Source organism: Anomaloglossus baeobatrachus, chromosome 5 (assembly GCF_048569485.1).
Source record: "Anomaloglossus baeobatrachus isolate aAnoBae1 chromosome 5, aAnoBae1.hap1, whole genome shotgun sequence".
Taxonomy (NCBI): Eukaryota; Metazoa; Chordata; class Amphibia; order Anura; family Aromobatidae; genus Anomaloglossus; species Anomaloglossus baeobatrachus.
Genome location: NC_134357.1, coordinates 106,060,057 through 106,072,945, shown reverse-complemented (window position 1 = coordinate 106,072,945; position 12,889 = coordinate 106,060,057). Strand labels below are relative to the sequence as shown.

Genomic DNA, 12,889 nt, shown 5'->3' with positions numbered 1-12,889 from the left:
GTTTGGCGCTCGTTATGCCCTGCAGTGACCTGGCATGACCTATTGATGTTAGCTCAGGTCACTTCACTGCTCTCCCAGCCAATGGGGAATATTCTGTTCTTCATTGACTGGGACAGTGAGTATGGTATGGATTGTCATGGGACCCCCTTATTCGATTACGCCAGACTCGGATTTGATATTTCTTTCCAATAAATTGGTGAAAGAGGGAATGTCAAATACCACAATTTCACATTACCTTACAACCAATTACTTTAATGAACATTTACCGTATGCCACAAACCTAGTACATACAATAATTAATTTCCGTGTGCTGATAAATGAAGAGAAAGGTAGGAAATTCATATACACCCTACTCTCTCCCTGCCTAAGATACGGGGGTCGGCGTCCTATATGCTGTTGACGCCCCCGTTCCACGTCGACTAACCTCTAGACTAACCCTCCTCTGTCTTTTGATACCCAGTGATCCTGTTTAATAGTGGGTAAGATGCATCACGTACGGATTTCACATGGATGCATCTGTGGAAAAAAAGGATAGTATTTTGCGGACCACAAAAACGTGATGGTCGTGTGAATGTAGCCTAAGGAAAGTGAATATAGTAAAATGTTTTGTTGCCAGCAGAACGACCTTCTATTGATTTTAATGCAGTAAGACAGTGCCCTCTAGTGTCCTAAAGTGGTGATTTACCAGCTCAGGATCAGGTCAGCTATAACTAATTTTTTAATTGCTGATATTAAAAACTTTCCATAAGTTTTTTTTTTTTTATTATATTTGTCACATAGCGTTTCTTTAATGGTTTTCTTTCATTTATTAAAGACATTTAAGAAAAAAAAAAAAGCTCTAAGTCCAATGTCTGGGAAATTTGTACAGATTATTTTGACATTTTATAACCGTTCATCGTCAATACAGGTTAAGTCCACACACAACACATGGACTTGTAAGAAGAACATGGTTGCACGCGACCAAAAAGTTTGTCACATCTCGTTTCATCAGAGCTTAGTCAACATGTCAGTTGTGTTGTGTTGTGTTTTGGTTTTTTTTTTTTTTTTTTTTTTTTTTTTAACCATCAGCAATTCATCAGTTTTTCTCATATGCAAACACCCCTTCCCCCAAAAAGTAATGAATGGAGGTTTTTCCTATGAAAGTGTACACACAATGCCTTGTAGACAGCCATGTACCTAGTGAGGTAATGGAGGATGACTCAAAATAACATGTCTCTTAACTGCTTTGCATCTTTCAAAGCCTGAAGTGATTTAAAAGAAGTTTAAAAAGCCTGAAGATATGAACAGCAAATACTCTTAAATGGAATCTGTCACCAGATTTTTGCTACCTCATCTGAGCGCAGCATGATGTAGGCAAGGAGACCTTGAATCTAATGATGTATCAGTTCACTGGGTGTTACAGTTGTGACACAATCTGTGTATTTAGATTTAGCAGTTGAGCAGAGCTCAGAGAGCTGTCCACGCCCACAACAAGCTCTTTGTACAATGTCTATAGACAGAAAGGTGCTAATCACCGGAGTGGGCATGCTTGGAAGATAGTAGTTCAGGCAATGATAATCCCAGGTGATTAAAATCTTCACTATATAAAAAATACCCCACATACAGGGTAATAAAGAACGCATCCTTGAATGGTTAGTCTCTATCTCCTGCTGTCTTTAGATTGCATAGCTAAAACTTGCTGCCAGATTCCCTTTTACATTGCACTGCATTCTTTTTAGCATTTAAGTGCTTCTTCAGGTGGGTTCCAGAGTGAACTTACCTGAAAAGATGTCCTGTTCAAATTCCCAGACAGTACATTAACGACATCAGAGTTCTCTACGAGCACAGAGCCTGTACAACCCTATTAACTTCTCTCTGAATTCTAATAATGTATTATGCAATTGATATTTTCGGCTTTGTCTAATATACAGTATAATCTGAACGCTATAAAATGACATATCTAAGAGCCTTTCTGTATTCATAAATTTAATACTAACTTAGATATTATATTGAAATTTCCTTTTCTTTCAGATTTCTGAAGAAGCACAGATACGCATGCTACCTCATAGCTGTGGCACTGGATGGTCTTAGCTGCCTTTTCCTTCCAATTCTTAGGTGCTTTGAACTCCTTGTGCCTTTCTCTGTTACATTTGGTTATTTTGATGGTGCCTACGTTGCCCTGATTCCTGTTGTGACTGGAGATGTTGTCGGTACATCCAGCTTATCATCAGCCCTTGGAGTGGTATTCTTCCTCCATGCAGTGCCATATCTGGTGAGCCCACCAATATCAGGTATGCTTATGTCCTTGTCCACAAGTATTTTCATGTAATGTTTCATGACTATACATAATTTATGGCCAAACATGAACACTTGACCATCCTGAGTTTTATAGACCTCTTCTTCCCAAACCATGAACACACTCTTCTGGGAAATTTTTCTGCAAAATTTTGGAGAATGTGTAGCGCCCCACGGGACAGGCGGTTAACCTACTAGTCGTCGACTGTCGTTGTCACGGTTGGCCTAGCCCAGCTCCGTTGCCCCGAGGCATGCAGAAAATGGCTGTAGAAGGATGATGGGGGTAGTAGTGAGGTGCGGCCAGGGAATCTGCCACCGCTGCTGTCACTGTCCTCTGGGGCGGATGGTAGTCGCAGTAGTGATGGGCTCCGTCAAACCCGAATCCTTTTAACCCCTTCACCCCCGGCCACTAAAACACCCTAATGACCGGGCCATTTTTTGTAATTCTGACCAGTGTCACTTTGACAGGTTATAACTCTGGAACGCTTCAACGGATCCTGGCGATTCTGAGATTGTTTTTTTGTGACATATTGTACTTCATGTCAGTGGTAAATTTAGGCCGATATTTTTTGCGTTTATTTGTGAAAATTTAGGAAATTTTGCAATTTTCAAACTTTGAAAGTTTATGCCCATAAATCTGAGAGATATGTCACACAAAATAGTTACTAAATAACATTTCCCACTTGTCTACTTTACATCAGCGCAATTTTCGAAACAAAATTTTTTTTTCGTTAGGAAGTTAGAAGGGGTCAAAGGTCATCAGCAATTTCTCATTTTTCCAACAAAATTTACAACATTTTTTTTAGGAACCACATCACATTTGAAGTGACTTTGAGAGACCTAGGTGACAGAAAATACCCAAAAGTGACCCCATTCTAAAAACTGCACCCCTCACACTGCTCAAAACCACATCCAAGAAGTTTATTAACCCTTTAGGTGCTTCACAGGAACCAAAGCAATGTGGAAGGAAAAAATGAAAATTTTACTTTTTAACACAAAAATGTTACTTTAGCCATAAAATTTTTATTTTTACAAGGGAGAAAAGAGAAAGTGCACCCTACAATTTATTGTGCATGTTCTCCTGAGTACGCTGATAACTCATATGTGGTAAAAATCAATTGTTTGGGCGCACGGCAGAGCACGGAAGGGAAGGAGCGCCATTTGAATTTTTGAACGCAAAATTAGCTGCACTCATTATCTGACGCCATGTCGGGTTTGAAGACCCCCTGAGGTGCCTAAACAATAAAGCTCCCCCACAAGTGACCCCATTTTGGAAACTAGAGCCCTCAAATAATTTTTCTAGATGTTTGGTGAGCACTTTAAACACCTGGGGGCTTCACAGAAGTTTATAGCGTTGAGCCGTGAAAAGAAAAAAAAACATTTTTACCACATAACGGTTGCTTCAACTAGGTAGCTTTTTTTTCACAAGGCTATCGGGAAAAAATGCACCATAAAATGTATTGTGCATTTTCTCCTGAGTACACAGATACCTCATATGTGGTGGAAAGTAATTGTTTGGGCGCATGGCGGGGCTCAGAAGAGAAGGAGCGCCATTTGACAGCAAAATTGGTTGGAATCATTAGCGGACGCCATGTCACGTTTGGAGACCCCCCTATGGTGCCGAAACAGTGGAGCTCCCCCACAAGTGACCCCATTTTGGAAACTAGAGCCCTCAAATAATTTTTCTAGATGTTTGGTGAGCACTTTGAACACCTGGGGGCTTCACAGAAGTTTATAACGTTGAGCTGTGAAAAGAACATTTTTTTTTACCACAAAACGGTTGCTTCAACTAGGTAGCTTTTTTTTTTTTTTTTTTACAAGGCTATCAGGAAAAAATGCACCATAAAACGTATAGTGCAATTTTTCCTGAGTACTTAGATACCTCACATGTGGTAGAAAGTAATTGTTTGGGCACATGGTGGGGCTCAGAAGAGTAGGAACGCCATTTGACTTTTCAAACGCACAGACGCAGTGCACTGATCGGCCGCTGCAGGACACACGGTCGGATGCGATACAAAAAGCGTCGGGGATACGTATAAAAAAAGTCACACCAAAAATTGACCATGGATGCAGATATGTTATGTGCATCCCTGATCAGCGCTTGGCGGGATGCACGGACGGATGGGATACAAAAAGCGTTGCGGATACGGTAAAAAATCACGCCAAAAAGTGAGCAGGGACGCAGATCCGTTATCTGCATCCCTGATCAGCGCTCAGCGGGACGCACGGACGGATGAGGTGTAAAAATGGACAGGGTACAGAAAAAAAAAAGTTATACTCGCAGTACCCAGAGGATCACTGACCAGAAGAGCTGCAGAGGAACAAGAAGGCAGTGAGATGGACAGCTTTACAGGAGCAGCAGGCAGATCAGCAGAATGCACAGGAAGGACCCAGCTATGGAGGCAGATGTGATCGGGCCGGTGAAGACAGATAAGAGGACGTCGGGGGAGAGCAGAGGGGGAGAGGGGGGGTGAGAGCAGAGGGGGGGGGAGCAGAGGAGGAGACCGGAGACGGAGCTGCAGAAGCAGAATAGAGATAATGTGGGAGGCAGTCAGATCGCGGGGAAAGCAGATCGGGATGTCGGGGGGGGGGGGGGGGTGAGCAGATCGGGATGTCGGGGGGGGGGGGGGCAGATCGCAGGGGGGCAGGGGCTATCACAGGAGCGCGCAGGGGCACCACGGGAGAGCGCACGGGCTGCAAGGTGAGCACAGTACTCACGTGCAGCAGGAGCGGTGACCTCAGCTACGGCGGCGGCGTGGTACCACAAGTACCAGCCACTGCACGCTGCAGACATGTTGGGGGAGGGCTCGCAGGCCAGCACAGGCCTGGGGAGGGTGGCCACCGGCAGATCAGACCGCCCCACTGCACACTGATTGGAGCGATTGCGCGTCATAGCACGATCGCTCCAATCAGTGCTGCAGGGGCTGGGGGCGACATATTTGAGGTCCACTTATGATATGCTGCAGCAGCTGTGGCATCTCATAGCTGGATATCACAGTATCGCACTAATTCGGGCATTATTTTTGCCGAAATTAGTGCGAACGATGTGGTTGGCGGTTCAGATTTGAACAGCCAATCACATCGATCGTCGATAGGGGGTGGCGATGCCGCCCCCCTGGGGTCAAGCAAAGGTCCCCTGCTGTAAGAAACAGCAGGGGACATCATTTGAAAGCCGTTGCTATGGCCACGGCAATCAAAAAATGAAGTTTAGGCAGTAAAATTACGTCCTTGGTCGTTAAGTCACGTTAAAATAGGACGTTAATGCCCGCGGTCGTGAAGGGGTTAAAGATCAGTCCGGTGTGGTGTTTTGTAGGTTCCCTCCTTTTTAGCGCTTGCAGTGGATCCACTGGCTTTAAGCTACGAGGGGACCCTGGGTTTCACGAATAGAACTCTTGTCCCTATATGCAGGTTCCGCTGTGGGGTCTGAAGTTATCAAAGGCCCCGGATCCTATATGGCACTGTGCTCTTGGGCGCTGTGTGGTCAGGAAAGCTTGACACTTTCCCCATCCAGGCAGATTCTGGAAAACCAACGTGGATTATGATCTTCCCTAGGGTCCTGCCGCCCTGTGTGGCGCCGTTTCTGAGGGGAGCAGATGCCCTCTCCCACGGCAACTGTGTGAATGTGTGAACTTCTCCTACTTCCCACTGGAGCACCCGTGGAACAAGCCTGCTCCGTTCCCCTCCTGCTGGAGAACTCCCTAACTGTTGTGTTGACTCCTGAATCCCCCTGCTGGCGGCTCCTCCCCCCTCCCAGGTTCTAAGCTAGTGGGACTGGGGCCTTTCATGAGGGCATCCTGTAAATGCCACTCTGTAGGCAACCTCTTTATTACCTGACCCTAGCCCAGTCCACAGTGGGGACAGTGGCAACCTGGTGTTTATTTAAGTGTGTAAGTGGTGAAACAGAGACTGACCTCCTCAGGATCCGGGTGTGGCATTACACTCAAAATTGGGTGCAATACTCTGTGGTGACTGAAGCCTCTGGGGCGCCACATATGTAGGAATTTAAACCCATTTAGCCAAAAGTGCATTTGTACATAAACACATCTTGTTAACAATGAAGTGTTGTAATTCTTTGTAAAGAAATTCTCTGGGTTTAGGTCAGGACTCTGTGTACTCTTAAGTTTATGGTCATTCATTTGGGCATAAGTAGTAGTCTTGCAAGGACAGGAAGAAGCCATCCCAAACTTGGAACCGTATGATTGTCTAATTTTGTCTTTTATTTTATCTAGGGTTAACATTTTACCCTTTGATCAAAATAACAGAGTGAACTGTGAAAACCAGTCACATGCCATTGACACACTCGCATCAGATGGCTGATGAGAGCTGTGGGGTAATATTTACAGGGGAGATATTATGTCGCCACCTGTGGTATGCGGCCAGATAGGTGACGCCGCTGCTTTTTGGTTCTCCTTGGGGTCGGTGGTGACGCAGCAGAGATGGAATAGCTCTCCACAGGTAGAGCTGGGCCCCAGGACTGTCGGGAGTAGTAGTCTGTAATGGCGGGGCGCAGGGAATAACCAGACGACACAGGGATGCAGTCAAAAGGTCTTTACTCAGAGTTCCAGGTTAGCACGTCCAGACAAATGCTGCCTTTGGACTGCCGGGTCCTGCTGTAATGGGCTCCAGCTGATCACAGATAGTTAGGAGGCACAACCCGGTACACCCTTCTGTGTCCCTGTCCTGGTCGTCTTCTGACGCTGACCTCTAACACCTGTCCTGCGCCTGCACACACAAAGCCCTGAGCCGGTGTCTGCGGGCCCTCTTGGGTGGCTTGAAGCTCTATCCTTTTCGCCCTATGTGGTCACCTTTTCACTGGATGTGTGTGGATTTGACTTCAGCACTTTAAGTGACCTCAGCCTCTGGTTAGCTAGCTGAATCTTTTAAGCTCTCCACTGGTTGAGGGGCCGGTCCCCTACTGCGGCCAAGTTCTTCTACTCTGGTATGTGGAATGAGGCCATGGGAGTATGGTCGCTTCCCGTGGGCTCGAGGACCCTTTGGGTAAGAACGCATTTTGCGTTTCCACCTGCGTTTCTGCTGCTTTTTATATCCGTTTTGAGAAGCACCTTTTTCATGCCAAAAGGCATGGGTTTGGATTTTCCAGCAAAGTCTATGGAAAATGGTGATTTTCAGACCCCCCCCCCCTTTTGCGTTTCTAAATGCTGCGTTTAATTTGCATATTTTGTGGCAAAAACCATGTGTTCAAAGAAGCAGCATGTCAGTTGTTTTTGCCATTTTGGGTGCGTTTTGTTAACATTGAAGACAATGAGAAATGGCAAAAACCAAGAATCTTCAAATTTTCTGCTTTTTACCTGCTTTTTTGGTGCAGAAAACATGCGTTTTGGACTACCAAAACGCATGCTTTTTGGACATTAAAATAATGATTTCATATGTCCCTTTACACACACACATATAGTCCGACAATTAAATTAAAGAAAGTTAATAATTTATTGCTATTTTTCCAATAAATAGCATATTACCGCTATAATTTTATTAATTATTCCTTTTTACTAAATTATTTCTAAAATTCTGTTCCTTTTTTTTTTTTTTTCTTTTTTCATTGTGTTTGACTGTTTTTAAACTTTATTTAGCAGTGTCTTGATGTTCAAAACGCAGGTGAAAAAGCATGCAAAAAGCGCTGAAAACGCATGTAAAACGCGGTAATACGCATGCGTTTTCAACGCTAAAGTTCAGAAAAAGGCAACTTTGGTCAAATCAATTAAGTCCAAAACGTGCGTTTAGAACTGCAAGTAGGTGAACGCAAAGTGCGTTCTTAGCCTTTCTGTCGTGTGCCTGGGCCAAGCTGCTGCAGCTCCAGACCACAGGTCTTGACTCCTCCACTGCTCAATCTCGACTGACTACCTTTCTACAGGCTGCTCCCACCAACTAGACTCCACCCCCTAACCTGGCCTCGGACTGTCACTACGCTCTTACCACGGTCTGATGAAGGGTTGCTGAGTGAGTGTCTGTGTTTTGTGTATACCGGTTTGTGACCCCTTCCTTACTCAGGAATGGGATGCTACACTTCTGGCTGAGATGCAGTACCTCTGTGGCGACTGAAGCCTCAGGGGCACCACACCATGATCCCTCCTGTACCAAATTTTCCAGTGAGCAATATGGCCCCAATTCATCACAAGCTGTGATTTTTTTTCTCGACTGTCTAGATCTGGGGAAATGGAGGCAAGGTGTAATCAATTTCCCTGATTTATGAAGAGGCAGCATATCAAAAATGTTACTCCAGTCCTTGACACCTATACATATATACATATACGTATGTGTTGAAAAGTATTAACATGTGAAGGATGTTATTAACCCCTTCATCCCGAGTGATTTTCAGTGTTTCGTTTTTGTTCTTTTTCCTCCCCGTCTTCTGAGAGCCATAACTGTATTTCGTCAATATTGCCATATAAGGGCTTATTTTTTGTGGGATGAGTTTTACTTTTGAATGACACCATTCATTCAACCACATATTGTACTGGAAAAAAGGAAAAAAAAATCCATACATGTCAGCATGATTCCATAGGTCTGTACGAGTTCGTAGATTCCAAACATGTATAGTTTATCTAAGTGATGAAAAAAATTCAGAAGTTTTTCTAAAGAAGGAAGAAAAACAAAACACTTTTGTCGCCCTTTTCCGAGACCCATAACGTTCTCATATATTTTTTTTATTTTTTTGGGGGGGGAATATAGGGGGCTCAGTAATGGCTTATTTTTATTTTATTTCATCTTGAGCTGACGTTTTCAATGATACCATTTTTATGTAGATGCAACTTTATCACCTCTGCATTTCAATGCATTGCTGCGGTGACTAAAAAAAACGTAATTTTGACTTTGAGTTTTTGGTGTTTTTTTGTTTTTATTTTTTGCCATGCTGTATACAAATCAGATTAATTTAGTTTACATTTTGATCAGGCATTTCTGAACCCGGCAATACCAAATGTGTGTTTTGTTTTTTTTTTAGTTTTTTTTTTTAAGTTTCAACAGGGCAAAAAGGGGGGTGATTTGAACATGGTTTTTAAACTTTTTTTTTTTTTTTTTTTTTTTTCCTTATTTTACTAGTCCTCCTAGGGGACTTTATGCTCTAATCGCTTCTCCTTATCAGAGCGGTGCTTCAGCAGACATGTGCGGGGATTACTGCAAGTTTGCTGCTGGAGCCTGCGGTAACTTTGTATGTGATTTGTTCGTGAAGTAGTTAAAGTAGACAAAAATTTTAACACTACAGGTGCAGATAAATGGATATTAACCGTCATAAAGTAACAAAGGAAAAAACAGATGCAATATGCAGTGTTAGTCACTAGAGGTCCTCAATATATAATTTTCCTATACCTCCCTTTATCTCTAAGATATTGTTAGATTAGCCAGATTGCACAAAGCCCATAAGCAAGTGCACTGTTTTTTTTTTGTTTTTTTTTTAGATTATATATATATTATATTTATTTAGATTATATATATATTATATATATATATATATATATATATATATATATATATATATATATATATATATATATATATATATATATATATATATATATATATATATATATATATATATATATATAATTTTTTTTTACTATATTACATTACATCAAATATATATATATATAGCAATGTAATACTGTATAGTAATATTTTTTATACTGAATATCTAATGTAGTGTAGTAATAAAATGTATCTAATATATATCTATAATTCTTTATATATACTTTGTTACATTTATATATATAAATATAATATATTAATTTTTTTATTTTTTTTTAATCAATGTAATAGTGTGTGTGTGTATATATAAAGAAAAAAAATATATATATTATAATATAGTGGAGTTATAAAAATTCATAGCAGATTTGTATTGCACATAAGCCTAAGAAAATCCATAAAGACCTGTTGTCCGGCCACAATTAAAATGCAGTATTTGCTATAAAGATAAAATGGCTTTGTGCGTGGTGCAGGGCGGTAGCCGTGGGTGAGGTACTTATCTCTTACACCCCGGCACATTACATGAAAGTGGGGATACCAGTTGGGCGTGTGGATATGTGCTATGGGGGTGCTACGCACTTGCAGGCTGCATGATACTGGTGACTCCGCTCGCCAGGACCAGAGACCACCACTCAAAAAAAGATTTTACCAAATGGTAACTTGGTAACTCCGAAGACCTGGTATCGGACGTATATCAGTTTGCATGGAATGCTCTATTGAGGAGTTTAATTATCTGTTTCTAAAGGTTTCTAATATCTTTTGTGTTTGTGTTTTTTTTTTTTGTGTAGGTTTGCTGGTGGACACCACTGGAAACTATACAGCAGCATTCCTTCTAAGCGGGTTTTCTATGATATGTTGTGCCCTATTATTAGCATTTGCAAAATTGTTCAAAAAGTTAAAGCGCAAACGGATGACGATGACTGTGCCAACATCTGACACCAAGCAGGAGATCTGGACTAATGGAGATGTGACTTCTGCAACCACCGAAGAGTGTAACCACAGGGAGGTTTAGATCATTCTGTCTAAATGGACAGTGATTTACGTTGCCTGGATTTCTAAGATCAGGCAGAAAACCAGAAATCAGGAATGCGCTGGATTATATTCATCATTGTTGAACACCAGCCGGTATCTTTCAGGCTACGATTTTAATATTTTATAAATTGCACAAACAATTTGAAAGAATTTACCCGCTCGTCAGTTTATGCCCATTGCATAGGAAATTCAGAAAAGCTGCACTTTATAAGGAACATTCTTGAAATCTAGATGAATTGTAGTGACTCTCTCCTAACATAGGAGTAGTTTTTAGGATATTACAGTATTTTTTTAAACTTTACGTCCCACGGTGAGCTAGACCTATGTGGATGTGCGATTGGTTTTATTTCTATGCAATAAAAGATGATTTATGAAGGTTTTCTCACTGGAAAATAAATATTTAGTTTTTCTAGATGAGGATGACTCAAAAAATAAAAACAAAACATTGTGATGTCAGCAGAATAAAGAGTGTGGTGTAAGCGGCTATGTCGCTGAGAAGACGGCAATGAAAATGGCATGCGTGATCGCTTTCACAGGGAACATTTTTGCACATATTGTATTGCCAATGTATCATTTTACTTTCTGTGAATTTCTTACCATTTTAATAGTTGTCAAGTGTACAAGCCTAATGAGTGCCCGAGCCCTGATACATTACTACTGCTGTGAGTTATAGTCTGGATATTCATTGAGGAGGATATACCGTACTTTTAAAGTCGGATCTGGTCATTTGCACTGATTGAACAGATTTAGTAAGAAATCAATCTCTGCTTCTTTCTGATAGTCCCAAATGCCCTGCAAAGACATAGATTTAAAGGAATTCTGTAAGTAAAATCATTCCCCCTCCCAAATTGCATATATGGTCCTGCTGGTCATTGAATGCTAAATCCTTTGACGCCTTTTATATCATCTACATGTTGCTGCATTCCCAAGTAATCGATGTTATCAATTACATGCAAATGAGGAATTGTGTCCTGGGCGCATCGGAGCCTTTGACTCCATAGGTTTATACCGGCCAGCCGTAGCCTCCTTAACTTGATTGATGGCTCACTGTATGATTTCTTTACCTGTCGCCTGATGTCACACAAACCGTGAGCTAGAAGTCAAGCTAAAGAGGCCAATGCTGGGCAGGGAAACTGTTTTAGGAGGCAGAGGCTTGAACAGTCTTTAGTCATGCCCAGAATACTTAATGCCTAATTTACATATTAACTTACAGCTTTAATTGTAGTCAATAACAGAAGACATAAAGGTGTTTGTTTGATTTGGCTTTCAAAGACCTGCATGCTTATATATGTGTTAGTAAGAGCATCCCATCCAAGCCTCCAAACAAAGTTCCCTTCAAAAGACAACGTTCTGAGAGCTTAGGCCACTTTCACATTGAGTTTTCACCTACGTTTAGTGGTCCCGTCGGAGCATCCGTCTGAAACCCCTCCCACCCCCCTTGAAACGTGTTTCTGATGCATACGCCAACTGGGCCATTGACTATAATGGAGCAGACAAAGTCAGCGTATGCTGTGTTTTGCTCCATTTTTGGGCATATACGTTTTCTGCAGGCAGACACCCAGACGTAGTAAACTGCAGAAAATGTATATACCCAAAAATGGTGCAAGACAGACCACACGATGACTCAGTCTCCTCCATTATGGTCAATGGCCCCGTTGACGTATGCGTCCAAAACACATTTTGAGGGGCGGGAGGTTCAGATGGATGCCCCGATGGGACCAGTGAATGTAGGTGAAAATGCAATGTGAAAGTGGCCTTAGACTGCTCCCACTAGTGGCAGTCGAAAGATAATATTTCACGTGTATGTCGTTGCAGGACTAAAACTTTATAAAATCACAGAAGCTTGAGCACAATTAAAATATATGAAGAACTTAATCAGCACTAAACTTTAAAGTAAATCTCCTCTGTTAAATTAGTTTAAGGAATAACTTCTTCCAAATTTGTATATTCACATGGGAACTAATATACAGTATTTTTATCGATAACTGTGGCATTAAGGTCAATTACATTGACTTTTGAAACTCTACTTATAATGTAGAGGTATTGGATGAAGGCAGACACGTTAGGTTATTTAAGAGCACTTACTGATACTATTTCATATCAGATT

At 41.7% G+C, this 12,889-nt stretch overlaps 1 protein-coding gene across 2 annotated transcripts in view; it reads left to right on the top strand.

The window, feature by feature from the left end:
• SLC16A12 (solute carrier family 16 member 12) overlaps positions 1–12,370 on the top strand; it is a 167,632-nt gene extending 155,262 nt beyond the window's left edge. For both annotated transcript variants that reach the window (XM_075352364.1, XM_075352365.1), the window contains exons 6-7: positions 2,011–2,270; positions 10,539–12,370. In XM_075352364.1, coding sequence (XP_075208479.1) covers positions 2,011–2,270; positions 10,539–10,762 — 484 coding nt within the window. In that variant the 3' untranslated portion in view covers positions 10,763–12,370. The remainder of the gene's footprint in view (positions 1–2,010; positions 2,271–10,538) is intronic.
• The last annotated feature ends 519 nt before the right edge of the window (positions 12,371–12,889 follow it).